We start from the raw sequence: 20,891 nt of genomic DNA on the forward strand, positions 1-20,891 counted from the left end.
CCTCTGAGTCAATGCATAACGGTAAGCGAGATTTCCATCAGCTTCATAATAACGCCTGTTCGGAGCGTTCAGATATCACTTCGGGCTCGGACTTCGCCGAATGCGGCAGGCAGGCTTGAGGCGTCAAGAGCATGGGCGCTCTGTGTCCGCGTTGGCGAGGTGTCGTCTGCAGAGCCCACAACGCTGTGTTTGTTGTCTGTCTTTGCACTTGGTGCTGCGCTGAGCCTCACAGCGTGTTCGCATGCAGTGGAACGGAAGGATGCGTGGCGACTGCTTCCAGTGCCGTGTGGTCTGAGAACAGCAAACCTGTGGAAGCCCCCGCCTACAGCTTTCCCTCCATTGCGAGCAAACTGTGCGTAGGAGGTTTCGATGATTGACACTGTAATAGGTGGACGCGGTGGAAGCGGTCCGAGTGCTGAGCCGTCGTCGCGCAGGAACGGGCTTCTCTGTCGAGTTTGAAAAGGGGGTGGGCCGGACGGGTTGCGCATGCCTCGTCGTCTCTCGCTGCCAGCAGCGCCGCCGCCGCGTGCCTAATGAGGCCCGACGACGACATGCCATGGCCTCCTCCTCCTCCTCCCTTGGGCGCTGTGGAGGCGGCTCAGCTGATCCGATTGTGCGGGGCCGCGGGGCCATCCATCAGGGCTCGTTTTGAATGCGCGGCTGGCGCGTGCCGCGCTCTCTGGGCTGCATGCGGCACCCAACACGCGCGCCTGTGTAGCTGCGTCAGCGCCGCCGCGGCCTCTGTTGGTTCCTGTGCGTGGCTTCGCCAACTCCATTCGGTGCGTCGCTTGCTTAGCTGGCAGGGGGCCCCGCCGTGTGCGGCTGTGTGGCAGCAGTCCCGCCGGGGCCCTTTGAGCCCGCCCGCGCAAGTTCCACGTTCGCGATGGTTTGTTCCCCGGGGTTAGTCGCTCTTTCGGAGCCACTACGGTGACGGCCGCCCTTCCTTTGCCATCGAAGGGACGTGCGCGCCTCCCGCACATCGACGATTTTGCGGATCTCTGCATGCGTGCACCCCTGAGTGCCGCAGGGACAGATACTGTCGAAAAGGAGTCTACCGGTTAGCGTGATTTGTGGCCATATACGTATACTACTACTTCTTGCTTGCAGTAGAGTGAAGCTGCTCCAAGCGAGAGGCGATGGCTTCTAGAAGTGTTCGGTTTGCTGGTCAGTGCGTGATGGTTGCTCACTTGTGCGAGCTGTCCCCTCGTGTTTAACGACTGTTAGGAAAAGAAAGGCGCAGTAACTGTCTCACTTCAACGGCGCCTTGATGGAAGGAAAGGAGAAAGAGGTGCCGTAGTGGAGGCCTCCAGATGAATTTCGGCCACCTGGGGTTTCTTTTATATGCTCAGACGTCGCAGAGCACGCGGGCGTTTTACCTTCGAAACGTTATCGACGGCGGCAGGAGGTGGTAGTTCAAAAACGGAAAGCCCAGCAGCCGTCTCGCTTTGGGTAGACACTTGAACCACGCGTTGTGGGGGGTGAAGGTATTGAAAATAAGGGAGGGATAGGTGCCCGCCCACACCTCATTATCGTCATGCTCACGCTCAGAACGACATCTATCTTCACTCGCAAGCGGCCTTCAGCGTGCGAAGAGTTTCATTAAAGCACAGTAGGACATTTGTGTGGTCGGTGATACCGCGTACGGGTTTTATTATTTTATAATAATACCTGACAGGCTCTGTTACAGCTTATTACACGAGAGACACGTTTCGCTCCTGTTGATAAAATCGCGCTCAAAAAAAGGAACTGGGCCGGCGTACAGTCGGCAGAGTCAGAGCGGACCCATGCAAGACTACCTGAAAGTAGCCGTGAGCAAGGGCTTTTGATTTTCTCAGAGGGAGCCAGTGTGGTGCGATGCAGTATTTTTACCATCTTCGATGCTTCTTCACCGCGTGTCATGGTGCATAGCAGTGTCTGTATCGCACATCGTCCCACAAGTGTCCCGTAACCGCTCTGGGGTACTTTACCTTCTCGCTGTTGTGTGTCAGCCTGCTGCGACTCGGTCCCGAGGTCGGTGACTGGGAACGAGATTCCCGTCGTGCCATCTGAGTGCGCCGCTGCGCTCGAGTCGTTTACCGCCGCGGCCAAATGGCGTTTCGTGCTGCTCGGAGCAAAGAAGAAAAAGCTGTTCTGGGCCGTCTTCGTGGTCGTCATTTTGCGTGGGTGGGCCCCGCTTTATAATAACGTCCGTCCGAATGGTCCTCCGCGGACACGCTTTCGGCGCCGCCAAGAGCGAGACGTCGTCGTCCGGTCTCCGTTGTGGCGCCGTTTGCGGGCGGTTTGTTGCCGCTCGCTCACGCGTCGTCTCGCCCTGTACGCGTAGTTCCGTGCTGCGGAGCTGCTGCTGCTGCTGCCGCGACGGCGGCGATTGAACGTGGACGTTTGAGGAGGGTCGCGGGCTTTCTCGCCGCTCTTTCTGCATCCCTCTGATGTGGTCTTAGGAGGTCGCACGCTTGTTCAGTGTCTGTGGCAGTAAGCCCAAGAGACCACCACCACGACCACCGTGATGTCCTTCCGCCTATATATACGAGTAGGCTTGCCCTGGTGGCGGGATCTGCCCTTCTAGTTGTGCACGCACCGAACGACACGTGAGTGTGTGCGTTGGGGATTCCTCATCTCACTTTATTTTTTCCTTGTGACTTTTCTGCCGGTGACGCCCACACACAGCGTACGATAGCGTCGTCGGAAAATCGGTGCGCCGGAGAACGGTGCGTCAGCAGCTCGGAGTGCCGCGCTGTCGTCACTTGCTACGGGTGGTCGGTTTTCCGTTCGTCTATTAGGCCTCAACCATGCGGCTATACGAGCGGGCGCTGCTGTCGCGGCATGCGCCTGTCTCGTCGCGAGCTGTCTGAGCAACGTACCAGCGATGCCTGAAACGCTTGGCTCTCCGATGTTCCGAAAAAACTCGCACATTTCCCGCCCTTTTCCAGGACAGGACGAAAAAGAACTTTCCTTGCACTATCGGAGATTTTTATTTCCACTTAGCTCTCGATTGTTTGCTCGCTCACTGTGCTCAAACTGTCGTCGTTTAATGATCGAGTCTCAGGTCACGCCAAAGCAACTTATCAATTTACCTCTTGACTGCAACATGTAACGAACTCTCTGGCGAATCGCAAAAGCATCTTCGCACAATAATTCCAAAATGGCATCAGACGCATCTGCAGGCACAGATACCGTTTGGCTCACCTTTTCACAAGGCATTACATTGTTGGAAAACTCGATTCAACGTGCTAAAGGTCAAACGTGCAGTGAAAAGTAGCATTTCGATCATAATCGACGTTGCTGACGCGCTGGATAAAGTAAAAAAGAAGGCATGGGGGCATGTCCAGATCATAGTCTGAAACCCGTTTTAAAGGGTCTAAACATGCACCGCCGTCGATATGCAGAAACCGATTACAAAAACAAGCGAAGGATCAATGTAGCACTTCCAGACTTTTGGATGTCCCGCACAGGTTTTGGAAACATTTTTTTTAGCCTCAAAATTACACCGCCTGCACTGCCTCAAGGAAAAAAAAAGAGCCGCAGCTGTTAACGAGTTAAAATAACATGGTAACTGTTAACATGCTAACAATAACAGCAAAGTAACGTCATTCCCACCCGACTCCTGCCCTCGTCCGGTTCAAAATTTGAGCCGTTTATTGCGACTGATATTTGCGTTTGTAATCTTCTCCTTGGCCTAAATATTCTCACCAAATTGTCTCCCGCAACCCCGAAAAAAAAAAAAAGACGATGAGATCTGCTCAGACACCATTGCTAGTGAATTTTAAAAAAGACATGCGGAATTGGGTAACATTACCTTGGCGTGATCTTCCACAAATCCCTTTCGTCATAAAATTACCCGAAGTCTGGAAACTATAGAAAGCTTTGCCTATTCAAAAAACAGGAGATACAACTCAAACTGCTGACCAAATTTCCGTTACTAATGCATTAATATTTATGTAAAATACTCGGAACATATTTCCAATCACGTAACCACATTCTTCGAACAAGTGATGTATTGACATCCCGTCAGCGTGGATTTCGACACTGACAATTACTTAGCTGGGGTCATGCGCGATCTTTCACTTCGTCTTCACGACTATGGTCACGCGGTCATTGTATTGCTCGATTTCTCCAAGGCATTCGTCTGCGTGTCTCTAAGTTATTACGTGAACCTAAAACATTATCGTTTGCTGGGAGTCATTATTTTGGACAGCAGATTTTACAGCGACAGCTATTAATGCCTCATTTGCGCGGGATCTCGTCATGGTCCATCCGGCTTCCGCAGAAGTGCGAGAAGGTGAAGAAGCGCAAAGAGGAGAGAGGCGCGCCAAGAGGGACAAAAAGACGGCGAAGGAGGAATGCCGGGGAGGAGGAAGGTGCGTCTAGGTGGCAAGGGCTGAAGTGGATGTCATCACGGCCGGACTGAATGTGAGTGTGCTGCGCCACCACGTCTAGACCAGCCGTTGCGCGATGTGTGACGAAAGGAGCAAGCAGCTGCGGGAGCTGCTGCGCTGCAGGAAGAGTCGCATCGCGTTACGGGCCAATGTGATCGGGGTGGTTTCCGGCGCATCTTGTATGTTATTACTGGCGCGCCGGAAATATGACCTTAATACGAGACTTGCATCCTGTATTTGTACATAGTGTCTATTGCCGCCCTACCTCTATTTTTTCTTACTATCGCTCCCCCCTTTCTTTCTCTCTCCCTGTTCTCTCCCTGTCCTTTTGTTCCCGCTAGAAGCTGTTCAGGTGCTTCATGTTTCGATGGCAGATGCCACGTGGGCAACATCTTTTATTTACATTGTTATTTTTGTTACTATTTATTAATAAATAGTCACTAATAATAACATGGTTGACACTGTATCGCAAGAATTTCAGTGACAGGTCAAGATCCCATGACAAACCGGATGACTTGGTCGCGGTTTATGCTGCAACTATGCGAACCCCGTCCTCATGGGCGGAAGGGTGGCCGCCACCGTTTGAGGTCTCGGACTAGTGACACGACCTGGAAAGACGACGCACTGCACTCTCCAAATAAAGTTTATTAATTCATTCAACCCCACTCTCTGCCTGACTGCACTTAATTTCAGAGCGACGGGCTCACACATGTGCCACGTTCAGCACAATCATTCCATCTGATTGACTTCCATCTTCAGTTGTCGCTGGAATTCGTGTTACAAACTGGTAACCGTCATTTCGAGTTTTATTTAAATCACATCGTGTACAGTTTGTAGCTTTTCATCATGCCCTATCCATAACAGTTCCCATTACGTCGTCAGTTCCTCCAAGATCAGTCGTGGGGCAGTCGTTCCTGTACTTCAATAACCACATAACTAATGGTATTAACTGCAGCGTTGAACACTTCTGCAGGTACCTGTAATATTTTCAGAACGATTCATATGCACATAGACCACACGACTCTAAACAGCTGACTCGAGAAACTGACCGAAGGGTGTAACTTGGAATACAGTTGTGCACTTGAAGCCCTGTGACAACGCAGAGTGCTGTCATCAATACGAACTCGTACAACGAGGTACATCTTTAACGCTAAAGGGACTCTGTAATCTTGAGTCAACAAATACCTTTGCTGTCTCTGTAGCATTGTTTGGAACAAATAGGTTTTCCTCATTAAGCGCTCGAAAGGCGACGCTGTTTGCCTCTGAAGCTCGCTGTGTCCCTCTGTGTTTCTCAGCTGATGCAGGTGTGGAGCAACTACCGACAAGGCCACACGGGCCAGCTGTCCGTCATCACGTCAGCGCTGCTGTTCCTGGGCGGCTTGGCTCGCATCTTCACCTCGCTCACCGAGACCGGCGACTCGCTCATCGTGCTCACCTTCAGCCTTGCCACGGCCGCCAACGCACTCATCTTTGGACAGGTGGGCAGGGCTAGAGTGTGCTGGCATGGGGTCCAAGTCACGTTGCCTCAGTGAAACATGTATGTTTCACTGCTACAACCAACTAGCCCAAATGAAATCCTTAGCGTCACATTGCCTGTTCACTTGCTGTTGTTGATCCTCCTCACTTTCTAGTATGCGTGCTTAGCTTCCGTGTTTATTTTGGGGGGGCTACAGACGTCCACGCACTTGTTTGGAGCACTCGAGGTGCAGCGGGGAGTAGACTGGCACCATTTACAATCATCCTCATGCTCGAAACAACACTTTGTCGTGCATACACATTCGCATGGATAGTTGTTCGTCTCTCATGTCCTATAAAGCTACGTCGAACCTGGCAGGCAGAGGCTAATGTCACAAGCGAACAATGTATAGTGCGGCGTTCGAGTGCTCCAGACAATTGGTATGGACGTCTGTTCGTTCCAGGCATGCTGGGCAAAGTGCGAGGACCTCGGAGGATGCGTTGGCCGGCTAGTTGGTTGCTGGACTTGGCCAACGAGACTGCACTGAAATTCTTGTCATTTTTTCTGCGCCATATTTCAGAGATGTGTTTGTCATGGCTACCGTGGCCTTCACTCTCTGGTTTGAATGCGACGTGAGAGCAAAAACCAGCTAGCGCACATTTTAGCAACACTTTTGCATTATTTACTCACACTTGACAAGTGAATGGAGTATATAAATTGCAAACCCGTTCCGTCGCGTTGTCCTTTCTTCGAAGTCTGAGCCAAAAAGCACTCATACCAGTTCTCTGGCTCGTCTACAAGCAAATTCTCCGTGAAGCCACCAGGCTTCAGCGCAGGCAGAAAGGAAAGGTCGAGTAATTATTGCCCGAGGATGCGTCCAGACAGAAATCCGCTCTTGGTGAGGCATGCTTTGCCCTTCGCGGTAGCTCAGTGGTTAGGGCGCTCGGCTACTGGCCTGGAGTACCCGGGTTCGAACCCAACCACGGCGGCAGCGTTTCAATGGAGGCGGAATGCTAAGGTGCCCATGTGGTGTGCGATGTCAGTGCGCTTTAAAGATCCCCAGGTGGTCGAAATTATTCCGGAGCCCTCTACTACGGCACCTCTTTCCTTCTTTCTTCTCTCAGCCCTTTCTTTATCCCTTTCCTTATGGCGCGGCCCAGGCGTCCCCCGAGATGTGAGACATAGTGTGCCATTTCCTTTCTCGAGCAACCAATTATTGCGAGGCATGCTCGGAATCGCCAAGAATCGCACCCCTTTGGTCTGCTTCTTTTATATATGGCCCTTTTTCAAAATATAGCCGTTGTCATTGTCTGCGCCATTTGTGCACATTTTCGTCACGGCGCGGACACCATGGCATTGTCCGCTTTAAAATGACCTCTGGCATGATCTCGCTCAGTAGTGATGAGCCACACGCCTAGCCCAGGCGCCTCCACAAGTGCTGCGCGGCCTCTGCGCCGCCCGCTGTTCGTCGGTATGCCAGGCTGAAATAAACATTATTTTCTCTCCTATTCTCGGCATGCTGCCAGCGTGGAGAGGTATTTCAGCCTAGTGTTAGCGATTCAGAAAATTTTGATGCCAATTGACCTGCTCCAGTATTTCGCAGCTGCCTAAAATGCGTTGCTCGCATGCCCTCAGCAAAGAGGCTCCTGAGAAAACATAGTGCGGTCAGAAAAAAGGTTTACTGCACCTGAGCTTCGCTACATAAGTGGCGAAATTTATCGATAGCAAACTTAAACCTTCTTTTCTGAATCTGCCCCTTTTACCCCTTCTTTTTTTAGCCCCTTCATTCATGATACAGTCTAGTTTCCACAACCGTGACACTGCTACCTCGCACTGCTACCCTTTGGCAGGGTCTTACGACTGCGCGTCCCATCTGGCGACAGCAGAGGTTATGCGAGCCATGGACCGCATGCACAGAGTGGTCACCTAATCGCGAGAAAGAGCTGCGCATGATCGGCGGCGGAATTTGTCCCATAAACAGCTGTCGCTGTGAAACATCCTCAGTTCACAAGCAAGCAAGGCGCTGACACGCTTGGCGCATATGTCATTCGCAGGTGCTGTATTATTGGGAGGTCACCAACCAGCGACTCAAGAAGAAGATCAAGTAGTCTTTCTGGAAGGAGGGACGAGCGGGATCCGAGAGCCTCAGCAGCGAGACGGGGAAAGCGAGAAAGCAAGGGCGGACAGCGACGAAGGAGGCGGTGTGCGCTTCCTTCGGTTTGTTTTAAGGTCCCTGAGCAACCGTTGCTACTAGGTGCAGTTGGGCGGCCTGTCCGTTTTCTGTGGCCAAGGCGGGCACACAAGTTGGCGCCCAACGTGGGATGGATCGGTTGTCGGCACTGCCAGCGAAGACTGGAGTTGCGCCAACTCCTACGACGGTTAGCGACGGCGCTCGAGGAGACAGCAATGTTGCCCATCGCGTCCCGCCTAGAGGGCGCTGCCTTGTTTTCCTCATTGTCGATTGCGAGGTTTTTTTTAATTTTGTTTAATTAGACATTGTTGCCTTATCGTTGCTTTGTCGTCGTTGAACGCACTTGCCCATGCTTGGCGCAACAATTTCTTGCTGTGCTGTCTTGTCTTTTCTTATGTGCAGGACAGCTCACGTCAGGGAGTCATAAGCTGCGCGTCTATTAAATTTATCCTCTTCTCTCTTTGTCCCTACACTTTCTCTCTCCCCTGCCCCGTGCCAAAGCCTCATCTGTGTGCCGAGCGGTGGCCAATAGTGTTGATCGCAGCAAATGCTTCGCAGCAAGCCTTTTTAGTGTAAAATAGATAGATGACAGGTAGTAGGACGACTGCCATTCTGTGCGCGACTGAGGCCTGTGCTAGGCCAGGCACAATGTGCAGAACATAAACAAGGCCCATAACTGTGCTGCTCGCTCGTGGCAATGCTTATGTCTTCTTGAGCGGCACCTGTTGAGTGTCCACGTTCACATTCCGGTATGTAGTGATAATGCACCTAGCCAAGCAGCATATCTTTGCACACTAGTTTTGGTTGCCTTGTGTCATTTTATTTGGTTTGTCAGCCTGTGTGTACCTTCAGCTTGAGAACTCCAATTGCGTTACTTTATTGGGGTGTTCACAAAGGCATGCCTGTTGTGGCATTAATGCGATGAGGGGTGAGAAATGTGCTTCCGTTTTATTTCTTGTTTTCTTTATACTGAATCTATCAATGATATTTTCCTCCTGTCACTGCGATGTTTCACTGCGACATTGGTCGCCCAAAAGCGTCGTAATTGTTAGCTGCAAAGGCTCAAGCACTAGTTGTTTCTTCAAGTTTGATGACACTTGAGCCTGCGCAATGAATGCAGTCATAGTGATAGTAATTGCATTCACGTTTATTCACCGCCTCTGAGAGTTAGATTCGGGAATCAAGTGCAGATAACTTTCTATTAAAGCTGGTTGACTATGAGGGTGCAACGAGCAGATTCAGCATTGTCTACTTAAATGATGTTCATTGATGTATGTTTCGCTTTCGCAAAATTCTTCTACAGTTGTGCCCACTGAAAGGATCCTCTGCGTGAACGACGCCAAAACTTAATTGGTATTTCTGGGTGACCTGTTTCTCTTACAGCACTTGCCGCGCAGTAGCTTTGATTTCTTTTCTTATGGCAAGCAGCACTTTTATAAGCAGAGCCATACAAAGAAAGACAAGCAGCATCATTCAGACGAGCAGTAGAAAAGAAGGAAAGTGCACGAAATTTTCCAATTTCAGCGTAGCGTACTTTTGCGCTAAGGTCATGAACTGACTCGAAGTTGAGAATGGTGTATCAGAGACGAGGGCATCCTCAGCAATGTCATCAGTTTCTGAAGCTGGTGGCACCCAAGTAGGAAGTTGCTAAAGGCATTGGGCATAGTCGGCTCTGTCTAATGCATGCCAGGCACAGTGCAGCAGTGTAACCAAGTACAAAGAATTGATGTGCAGGCCTTCATGTTGTCTTTAGCACCTCCCTTTCTCGTCTTATACCTGCACCACTACGTCCAATTCGCCTGTGTTGCAGTTTTTGTAGATCCATAGCCCTTCATTTGCTGTGTAACAGTGAATAGCGAACTTGTTTCACAGTTAAGCTAACCACATGTAAGAAAAAAACAAGTCTCGAGGAAGCTGGAACAGCCCAACAAGGCAGGACTGTAGGTTGATACTGAGGAACATGGTAGCTTTTTTGGTATGCAGTCAAGAATACAATTAAATTCCAGCAGGTAACTACATTGAACAGTGCAGCACTGTTGGCATTAAAGAGGCTGCAGCATAAAACTAAGCCCAACCATTGTTGAATTCTTTTTGTCTTTTATCGGACTATTATTTGCTCTTTTACTGTGTGCATGCATGTTTGTGTGTGTCTGTGTATCTCGACCAATTTTGGGACTAATAATATTTTCAGACTGTTGGAATGTTCTTCAGTGTGTTTATTAATATCTTTAGGTCTTTTTGCACTTCATGATCTTTAGTATCCCCTGCTAGTTTCATGCTAGAGTATAGATACGACTGAGGTAGCAGTGCCTACATCAGCGACCATTTAGAGGAGGGAAGGCGGGGCAAAGCAAGACAAATTTGCTCTTGAATGCTATTTCTTATTTGTTATAACAGATTACATATTGATGGGGCATTCTTTGCCTTCTTTGCAGTATGGTCAGAAAATATCAGGCATCAAAGCACAAGACTGTTTGATAAAGTCCGCAAGTAAACGATGTCTCGTTGTGACCCGTTTCAGGTTAACATGAGGCTCTGTAGGGCATGATGAAATTTCTTCGTAATTTGAGATTACCAAATAGGATTTGCAGTTCGAGCGTGTTATTGGTACTATAAGACTTGACATCATCTCCTTTTTCCAACTGTATCCATACCACATCTGACCATAATTTTTTTTTTCTAGTATTTAGTGTGCACTGGAGTGTGCCAGTCATTTCTTGCAGAGGTTTGCTGCTCGACCAGCAGTTAGCTTCAAAAGAGATGTTTCTTGGTTTACTCATCTTCCACTGTTTTTCTCCTTTTCTTTGCTGGTATAGAACTTGTTTCTGGCAGCATTGCAGAATGTCATCTCTATTTTGTGACAGTATCAGGTTAGCATTGTGCTAATCTCAGAGTGCCTTTTTCTTCTCTGCAACATTTTGGGCATAGAAAGAAATTTCAGAAGGATGAAGGAGTAAGAGCTACTTAGTGGAGCAATTTGAGTACTGCATATCTTGTGTTTCTTGGCTGTTCTTGGTGGAAGTGAGCCTTTTGATATGTGGAGTAGATGATCTACAGGCGCATTGAATGAAAGTTCTTTACATTCCATAGATTTTTTTATGTTTGTGGTTGCCAACAAGCTCTCTCTGCTTCTTATACTTGAACCATACTAAGAAGATTGTCAAAATTTAATGCCTTGGCAGCGAGTATGAGATTTGTAATTGTTGCCTTCAGGGTTTCAAAACCATGCTTTCTCCCACGCATAGTTCACAATTAAACCGAATGTCCTGACGAGAAAAAGTAACTGAAACGCCAGAAACTTTTCAGAAATATTATGAAAAATTTCGTGCCAGAAAAGTTAGAACCTAGGAGAAGCAGGCAAAAGGTAATCGAAGGTGCCTGGGAGCTTTTTCTCCTCAAAAGCCATTGCTAGACATTGTGACAAACAAGAGTTCCACTGTAAAATACAACCAAACTACCATAATTGCTGGCTCTTAATGCAATGTTGCAGTATCGGCAACAAACTTAGCTCAGCCTGATGTAGAAAGATATGAAATATAGATATTCTTTGATTAGGCTTTCACAATTGTGCCATAGGCCTTCTATGAAGAAACAGTGCAGGAATTCAGTGCCTTTCCATCTGCATTGAGTCTAATAACACAACATACACTATTTTCTTTAGCCTTCTTTTCCCAGTGGGGATGATTATCAGCTAGTTTCAAGCAGACAGCTAGAAACACAGCACAGTTAAACATTTGTGCTAATCTCATATACTGCTTGCACGACAAACAGTGCTGTATGAAAAATTTCACATTTTGCAGTGTGTCTCAATTTCCCCGCTTTTATGACCGAATATATTGCTAGCATATCACATCTATCTTTCGCTTTACGAGCTAGTTTCTAGCTGGTGTCAGCTACACTCAGCATTATTCTCTGAGGAGGTTGTGATGAAGTTTTCATAAGGAACCAACCTAGGACAAACTGCTTGTTTGTTCCTTCCACTTGGAATGGGCTAAGAGCTAGGTTGGCTGTTTGGTTCGTGTAGCAGCAACATGCCAAGAGGCATATTTTAAAATTTTTCCCGTTGCTCTTGGTTACAAAAATTCTGTGGGTATCTATATAATCTCCTTCCCGACTAGAAAAATAAGGGGGGAAGAAATGAACACCTTTTGTGACTTGGCTAGTGACGTTGCCTCATATAGGCGAAGTTCTCACAGCATTACTCCTGTGCCTCAAATCAGGGCATTGCTTACTTCAATCCTGCCCTAGGAACGCTCTGCACTTAAGGTATGACACCACTCTTTTGAAGGAAAAATGTTTATTTGATGGAATAAAATTTCTTTTACTATCTTGAATAGTTAGGCTTACCATGGATATCAAAAGTGGGTTATTATAAAGCATTGAAAAATTTAATTTTTTAATTGCAATACCTTCCTTTAAAAAGTGTTAAATTTCGTTTCACGCCAGCAGTGATAACTCGCAAACAATCTAATGCACATCACCATGCTTTGGAATTCTAACAGATCTACCTGCTAGCTGTGCAATGAACTAAAAAAAAAAGAGTCTGTGATCAGTTCATGGGGAATTATTGCAAGAAAACTGAGAATATGCACTAATATTGGCTTTCCGAAAGCACGGGTGTTCGGGTAATAGGCCACAGCATGAATAATTGTTAGTGGATCTTGGTAATCCTAGTTCATTGCATGTCTTGATGTGTAATAAATGCGCGTGCCAAGTTTCAAGAGATAATTTTCACCAGGTGTAACATTATACGTTTTGGCATAAGAAAAGAAAATTTCATTTTGAGAAAAAAAGTAATGAAGGGTACAAATTCAGTGTGCAATAGATTTTGTATACACAAGAAAGCAAAATCCTGGAGTGCTAAAATGCTCCATATATATAGGAAGGTTCTCTTTGAGTGTTTTCCTTGTATTTTTTGCACGTGCAGCGGCTGGTCATTTTTTGTTTTATTTTTGTTTCATTTAGCATGGTGCATGTAACAATTTAGTCTGTAACTCGTGAACAGCACTAGCTAGAATCGTAATATTTTTGTGCAGATGGTAGAAGAATGTTTGTGGTTATGACTGCAAATAAAAATGAAAAACTTCATTTTTCAAGAAAATTGGTATTTCAAAAGTGTTGTCATACCTTAGCCAGGAAGGCCTTGTTTATAAGCCAGCAAGTTGTGATCTTTGAGACATTATCAAAAACTTGAGAGGACACTTAATCTCTACCTTCAGGGTATGACGCGATGGTGTTAATGGGTCCCTTCAGTGGCCTGGGGTCCTCTTTGCATATCACTTTTCAGGCAAGGATACAGGTCTTTATTTCATCAAATAACACTTAACCTCCTCTTAAGACTACAATGCGATAACATAGAGACCTTTCCCTCGCAAGTGCTCCTTCCCTGGCGCCTAATCTCGTGTAGTCCTCACACCACTCCTGTTGCAGTGATCCAGTGGTTAAGCACGCACCACTGCCATGGCAGTGACTGTTTCAAACACAGCCACCGGTGCGGCTTATTGTGAGACCCAAGTTGCTCTTTTGAAGCAATCATTTGGGACCAACCATTAATTTAACTGCCACAGTGGACAGTTTGCTCACAGTCTGGTGGGCAGGTTGCCACCTGCCACGGTAGGCAGGCTGTGATGACGTTACAAGGTGATGTGACCTATATGGCAGGTGGGACACCTGCTTTTCGGCTCGCTGCGGCACCTGCGACGTTGGATTTTCTGCAGAACAGGAGTCTTCACGCTATCGCATTAAAAACAGCAGCTTTGTATTTGCATCTTGAACACAATAAGACTTCCAGACTGTCCACGGTTCCCCGTAGCTTTCCTGCGATACTACACACTGGGTGCCGGGGATCCCTGGGCGAGCCCTCTGACAGTGCACGGAGCCAGGGCTTACAAACTCGCTGTCTACAAATACTACATGCAGCAGAAATTGGGCTTAGTTGATTTACCACCGCCATACCCATACTTATCAATCTGTGAAGCTCGCATTCTTTGCCGAATACAATTTAATCTGTTTGATACACTAGCCAAACTTTATTTGTACCTGTACACTTCCCCACCTCAGCGCTCAAGCTATTCACACACATGCGCAGGTATAGAACACTGCCTTACACAGTGCCGCACAGCCTTGCCGTCCTCCGCCTATATTTTCCCCCATCCCCCACCGTGACTCATCTGACTCATTTCCTAGGACTTGGCCCTGCAACGCGCCCTTGTCACTTTGGCCGAGTGCCTCTTAAATGCCTCACATGAAGGCTGTTTTAATAAACGTGTCGTACCACCTGTGCCCTCAACCGCGCTCGTCACTTGGCATGGAAGAATCAGACGTCCTCCTCAAACCTCACACTAACATTCACTTGCCCCACTGATGATCTCTCTGCAACTTCGGATGGTGCGATACAGCTTGCTGTCCCAACTGTCTAGAGAGCACATACAGAACATATTCTATAATTGCGCAAAGCTGCCCTTACGTTCCCTTATTTCTCTTCCTCCTGGAGTGCTTCGCTTCACGCAGACTCGGGAAATGAACTTTTTCACGTGGCCGCAGCACAGTCCTGGAGTAAAGTTTTTCTATCGCTCTATACTGCAGTGGTGGTGCGCCGGACGAACCCCCCTTAGCACGTATCCCTGCCAAAGGACGTTTTCTCTTGAGTCCTTTCCCTGCTGCGTTCCACATATCTGCGCTATAGCACGTTGAGAATACATATATCCTAAAAAAAGAGGATAAGTCACCCATTGTTTACTTGGATGAGATGCAATCCATTTGTCTGTCATTTTTGGTTAGTATGGTGACGCTGAACCTACACGATTTTCTCCTTTGGTGGATGTGTCGTGTGGACTCTGCACACTGTTTTATGTCAGTAACACCGCGGTGTTTCGACCTCGTCGCATGCCTAACGTGATTCTCGTGCAGACCACTTTATGATGCGCAATCGGATGAAACTGCGCGGAGGTGCGCCCATGGACAGGGCCTAGGGCCTTGGAACCATGACCGGCTTAGAAAGAGGAGGTGACTTGGCTTGGCTTCCGCTAGCGCGGTTCTAAGCGCATTTGGTTATTGGTACGTAGAATGCCGGCTCACTGTGCTTGCATCGCTTCTTATAAAAAAAAATAGGAGGGGACACTTAAGCTCCGCCTTAGTTGTATGACATGGTAGCTTTAATAGGCGGATGCCCATTATGCAAAATTGGTCCCTGGGAGCCCTCATACCGCTCCCGGCGCAGTGGTGAAGCAATACGCCACTGCCATCGATGGGCCTTGTGCGACCTAGGTTGCTCTTGCCGAGCAGCCTCTCGCGACAAATCATTAAACTGCCACCTGCAACGGTGGCCAATTTGCGTACAATCCGGTGGGCAGGTCGTGATGGCTCCAAAAGGCCATGTGGCCTAGGTGGCCCATCTGCCTCCTAGGTTGCTTCTCTGGGGATATTTCGTGGATTTCTCGCTCATGGTTGGCGACACGAGCTCCTCAGCACTGTCCGGTTAAAACTGACGGACAGAGAAGTCAGTTATGCCGGGCATGGAATGTGCGAGAGATAACTGAATGAGTGGCCTGCTGCTAAACTTAGTGCAGCACATGTGGCCCTGCCCTGGCTACCACAACATGAGGAAAAAACACCTCCACAGGCAGTCACCACAGGTAGTGCTTGGACCACACTCAGCAACGCAGGAAGCATGCTGCTTTCCCTATGGGCGTTTGCACGTGAGGTAGGAATTGACCTCCAAAGCTGATCTTCCTGTCCCGTATCCCGTGAACAAGCTTTTGTGCCAGCTCCATTTGTTAAAGATTGCTCAACTTAGCGCGAAGGGTAAAATCAAAGCAGTGCGACCGTACTGACGAGGCAAACGAATATGGCGCGTGTCAATCGCATGGTCAGGGTCGCCAGTCCAGACGACGTAGTAATGCTTTAGTTTGGGCTAGTTAGTTCATAACAGTAAGAAATTCTGAAGGCGGCGCATAAGAGCAAGGACAAAGAAGGCACCAGTCCTGTTATGTCTATGTGCTTTCCTTGCTTGGTTTTGCGCTATCTCCAGAATCCTTGAATACTAGACCACGGCGGCATTAAGGCCGCCTTTGCCTAACACCGTGAGCTGCGGCCACTGCTTGCGCCTTAAGCTGGTTGTCCTGTCGTGTCTGGGCACTTCGCGGCAGTAGGATGAATTAAGATTTAAACGTTCCGAGTGCCAAGGGGAAAAAATTCAACAGGTCTTCGCTCCGCTGAAGCCGACTGATGCAGAAATGCAGTGCGTGGTCCTCTTGCGGTAGACTGTCGACGAACGCAAACGAGGAATAATCGACTATGCTTACTCTGTGTCGAGTCGCGGGACTGGGCGAGAACAGCGTAAAAGTTTCTTTTTTGTCTTGTTATTGACTATATGTGTTGGTTTCGCCCTTCTTTAATGTCTGCTTTCATAGGTACGGCCAAAGTGACCACCCACTCTAAGACCTACTGCTGTCGCGTCTTTGCTAACAATTTTTAATCGCTACGCAGACGCTGGCAGAACGTTCGTGAAGCGTTTCGAAGCGCTGGGCGACGATTTACCCTCGCGCGTCTTACCCTGTGACAACGATTGCGGCGAAGAACACAAATAAACGGATGATTTTACATGCTCGGAAAATCTGAGGGGAAGGCCAACAATACATCTCTGCATTAATAGCGTAAAACACTTCTCAGAATATGCGCACTTCCTTAATTTCCTCGTTTAAAACATTGTGCATATGTCAGAATGGCTGGCTGGATAAGCAGTTGTGTTGCGAACCAGAACCAGTGAAAGTCTGCAGAAAACTGGGTGGTGACTTCAGGGTCATTCTATGGCTCAGGCTCAAGTAAGCAACAACACAATACCTGTACGAAAACTATCATCTTTGTGTTTTTCAGGCACGAAATCACATAATACTGCTGGCAGTCAGTCGCCCATGTGCAATTGTTTTAGATGACATGCAGTTTGAAAGTTAGTGACATATCGAGGCAGCCTAGCAGCAACAAAGTCATGACGGTGCTCGGAATCCGGACGCGAAAACTGCGATGTGGGGGCCACAAATGCATCTCTGCATTGAAAACATGACCCGCCGCGTTGGCTGAGCTGTTAGGGCGCTCACCTATTGTGCCGCGGTACCCGGGTTCGAACCCAGCGTGTTTCGATGGAGGCGAACCGCAAAAGGCGCTCATGTGTTGTTCGATGTCAGTGCACGTTAAAGGCTTTATGTTTCCTATTTCACTCCAACAAGCTTCCTCCTTTCCCTCGCGGCGCAGGTGAGTTGTCCACGGAGAAGTGAGACAGTTACCGCGCCTTTCATTTCCTGCTAACCAATCATTAAAAACTTCCCAGTACGGTTACCACCGTGCAAAGCGAATTTCAGCGGCAGCGGAAGTCCACCGTACCAGAATTTGCGGAGAATCTCGCACGCGTGCCAGTATACAGTGACCTTACTTAAATCGGTGTTGTCAAAGACAGAACGCGTGCTTTGCTGCATACATAGAGACCCGTTCGTCCGAGTGAAATAGCTTGAGCTGCCGCTGACATACGGGTTAGAGGGCGTTAACCGCTGTTTGTAATTATACGTTAGCATTGGAAGCGTCTGTGCAAGCGGAAATGCCCAGAGCCGCCTGTCTGTAGCCAGTGGCAGGTGGCAGTCTTCCCACCGGGCCACAAATGAACGAAGTGTACTACCTAAACGAACTTGGCGTACAGTCGTCCACTTATTTGTCTACAGCGCTCGAACTCCGTGCTGTCTGCGCTCCGCAGCACGCACGCAGAGCGACATCTAGCGGCAGCGCCTGGTTCGAGATAGCCCATGTAACAGGCAAAGGCGGGCTAGTTGGGGGTTAACAATGAAATGCATATTGCAACCACGCAAAACGACAAGGGACTAAGAGAACAAAGCACAGGACAAAACGCGGAAAGGAAGTTCCCTCGTCGTTTTGCGCGGTTGTAGTATGCACTTCATCTAGATAGCGCGTCTTTGAATATCGGCCGAGCATCAGACATGCGCTACCTCGGATCAGGCGTTGCCGCTAGACGTCGCTCTGCGCGCTGCGGAGCGCAGACAGCACGGAGTTTGAGCGCTCTAGACAGGTGTGTGGACGACTTTTCTGCCTCGGATACAATGAACATTAGCATGCCACCTCAAATATAACGACGTTTCGTGTGTGAACCCCGGACATAAAAAACTTTCGTGTGTTAACTTCGGGTTTACCGAGCCTATGCGTGCGATTTCGGATATAACGAACTTTTGTGCGTCAACCTAGGACCATAACGAACGTTTGGCTGCTAACGCATTCAAATGGTCTACAGAGGATCGTCTAAGTGTTTTTTTTTTTCTAGTCGTCAGGTCGTCACATCGAACGATGCACCAGGAGCCAACATGCTCGCTTCAATCGTAACTAACGCGATGTGACACAGCGCAGCAACCGCCGCAGCTTCTGTCACCATGCCATGGTGTATGGAGTGCGGTTCCTGCGCCATTCGGCTGCAATGATTTGGCTTCAGCCCTCTCCACTTTCTTCCTCGCGATTCCGCATGCCTTTCCTCCACTCTCCTACTTTTGCTCCACCCCCTCGTACTTGTTTCAGCGCTGGAATCTTCCTCTTCCCTCGGCGCGCGTCTCTCGTTCTCTCCACTTTCCTTATCGTACCCCACCCTGCAGAGGCCGTTACGACGACGCCGAGAGTTCGGGGAGCAGGCCATTTCTGGCTGTCGCGGTAGAATCCCCCCCCCCCTCTTTTTTTATCGTGTTAATTGCTTTCTTCTACGTACCTACACCGCTGGCTGCTGAAATCATGCAGAGCAGAGCAGTGTGCGCACAGGTCAAATTGTGACACCTGTGTCCAACCTTTGGGTGCGACCCACAGCACATGTCAATCTCGCACGTAACGCAGACATAATACAGGTTGCGTTCTCTTGACTCTGCGCGGTAAGAACGCCTGCTGTCAAGGCTTCCACACGTTCAATGAGAGGCTGATGGGAGTGAACGTTGCACTGAGTTCGACCTGAGTGTGGCCGCAAGCTTTCATGACTCAAGAAAGATGGACGGCAGCCTTAGCTACCAGGCTGGCTCTAGTCTCTGGGGGCAGCAATTCCAGTGCGCTCCAGTTTCTGTCCAGTTGTGTTCTTATCTCAAATCGGGGTTATGGAGTCGGGAAAAGGAGACAAGGTAGCCACTTGGGCTTCGTCGCTTTTCCCTCGCGTCGGCAACCTCGTTTCCGACTAAATGCCATTAACCACGAGTCCCCTGAAACCTGACACTACACAACTGACTCAACGAATAGACTTATGCAGCGCGTCCGCTACTTGAGCAAGGAGAGCATAAGCCGTTCTTCAGGAGCACAGGTCTATAGTCGCTCTAAATGATCTGCCTTGCAGGCGACGGCAGGGACAGAAAAGGAACTGCGTCTCGGGTGGCTAGTCTGCATCGTGGCGTCATCGGACGCTTTAGTTCAGGATTGCGAGCGATGCCTAGCTAACGAAACCGACCCGTCACCATAGGCATAGGCTTGTGGCCAGGCCAGGCTGTTTAGAATCAGAATTTATTCAGAGTTCCGCGGTATGGAAAAAAACCTGAGGGGACCCTTAAGCTCCGCCTTATGGGTATGGCGCCATAGCGTGGATGGGTATATGGGTCAATGTGGGATTGGTCATTCTCGACGTTACCTATTCCTAGACCCTTCAGAGTCCTCAGAGCACTCCTGGAGCAGCGGCTAAGCGATTCGGCACTGCCTTGCGATGACAGGAGCTGCCACTGGTGGGGCGCGTGCAACACAGGTTGCTCTTCCCGAGCAACCTCTCGCGGCCAATAAATAATTTAACCGCCACTTGCCACGTTGCTCAGTTTGCCCACAATCCGGCGAGCAGGTTGTGATGACGCCACAAGGCCACGTGACCTAGGTGGCCCACTTGGGTTTCTTCGGGGACATTTAGCTCTCAACGGCGACGACGCCGGATTTTCGGCCGAACGGGAGCCTTGACGCTGTCGCGTTAAAATTGCAACATTGCCCTTGTAAGTTTACTCTCAGCAAGGATAGAGAGAATAACAAGTGAAAGTAACTTTCTCAAACAGAGAAATCATCAACGCTGTTGTGCGGACACGAAACGTGGAAAATGGACAGTCAATGACGTTCAAGTGGCGTTCCCAGGTGAAGATGGGCTTTTTAGCCTCCCGCTAAATATACACACAATTCTATGGGATGAGTGCGTGCCTGGGTTACCGGCATGCGTATATCCGCTAGGCATGTGTCGCTTAAGGTAGATTGTGACACCCAACGTATACACTGCGCGGGTTCGTAAGCAAATCATACTGCTTCGCAGGAAAGCCTGCTCGGGCGTCATTCTCTGTTCACGTTTTGCGTCCGGTGCTCACCTGTGGGCCGGAAAAATAGAGGCTAACAAACAGGGTTAAACTTAAGGACAACCCAGCCAGCTATGGAAAGAAAAGTGATAGGTGTAACGTTAAGAGACAGGAAGAGGGGAGAGTGGGTCAGGGATCAAACACTGGTTGATGGCCTCCTAGTCGTTATCAAGAGGAAGAAATGGGCTTGGGCAGAGAATGTAATGCGAAGGCAAGATAACCGCTGGTCCTTAAGGCTAACAGAATGGATTCCAAGGGAAGTGAAGCGCAGGATGAGTCATCAGAAAGTGAGGTGGGCGAATGAGAGTACGAAGTTTGCGGGGATAGGGTGGCCGAGGCTGGTACGGAGCACGGTTAATCGGAAATATATGGGAGAGGCCTTTGTCCTGCAGTAGGCGTAGTCAGGCTGATGATGATGTCTATTGGATGTACGTAGGTTCCGAAAGCATATCAGTCGCGGAATTACGCTGCGATCGTCAAGCTATTGGTACGGAGAGGAAAATACTTGTCTAGAACGCCCGAGCTGC

At 48.9% G+C, this 20,891-nt stretch overlaps 1 protein-coding gene across 1 annotated transcript in view; it reads left to right on the forward strand.

The window, feature by feature from the left end:
* The window catches only part of LOC144124720 (mannose-P-dolichol utilization defect 1 protein-like), a 77,045-nt gene extending 66,821 nt beyond the window's left edge, over window positions 1–10,224 (forward strand). The window contains exons 5-6 of the mRNA XM_077657573.1: window positions 5,672–5,854; window positions 7,887–10,224. Of these exons, the coding sequence (XP_077513699.1) occupies window positions 5,672–5,854; window positions 7,887–7,940 (237 nt within the window). The 3' untranslated portion in view covers window positions 7,941–10,224. The remainder of the gene's footprint in view (window positions 1–5,671; window positions 5,855–7,886) is intronic.
* The last annotated feature ends 10,667 nt before the right edge of the window (window positions 10,225–20,891 follow it).

Source organism: Amblyomma americanum, chromosome 3 (genome assembly GCF_052857255.1).
Source record: "Amblyomma americanum isolate KBUSLIRL-KWMA chromosome 3, ASM5285725v1, whole genome shotgun sequence".
Lineage (NCBI taxonomy): Eukaryota > Metazoa > Arthropoda > Arachnida > Ixodida > Ixodidae > Amblyomma > Amblyomma americanum.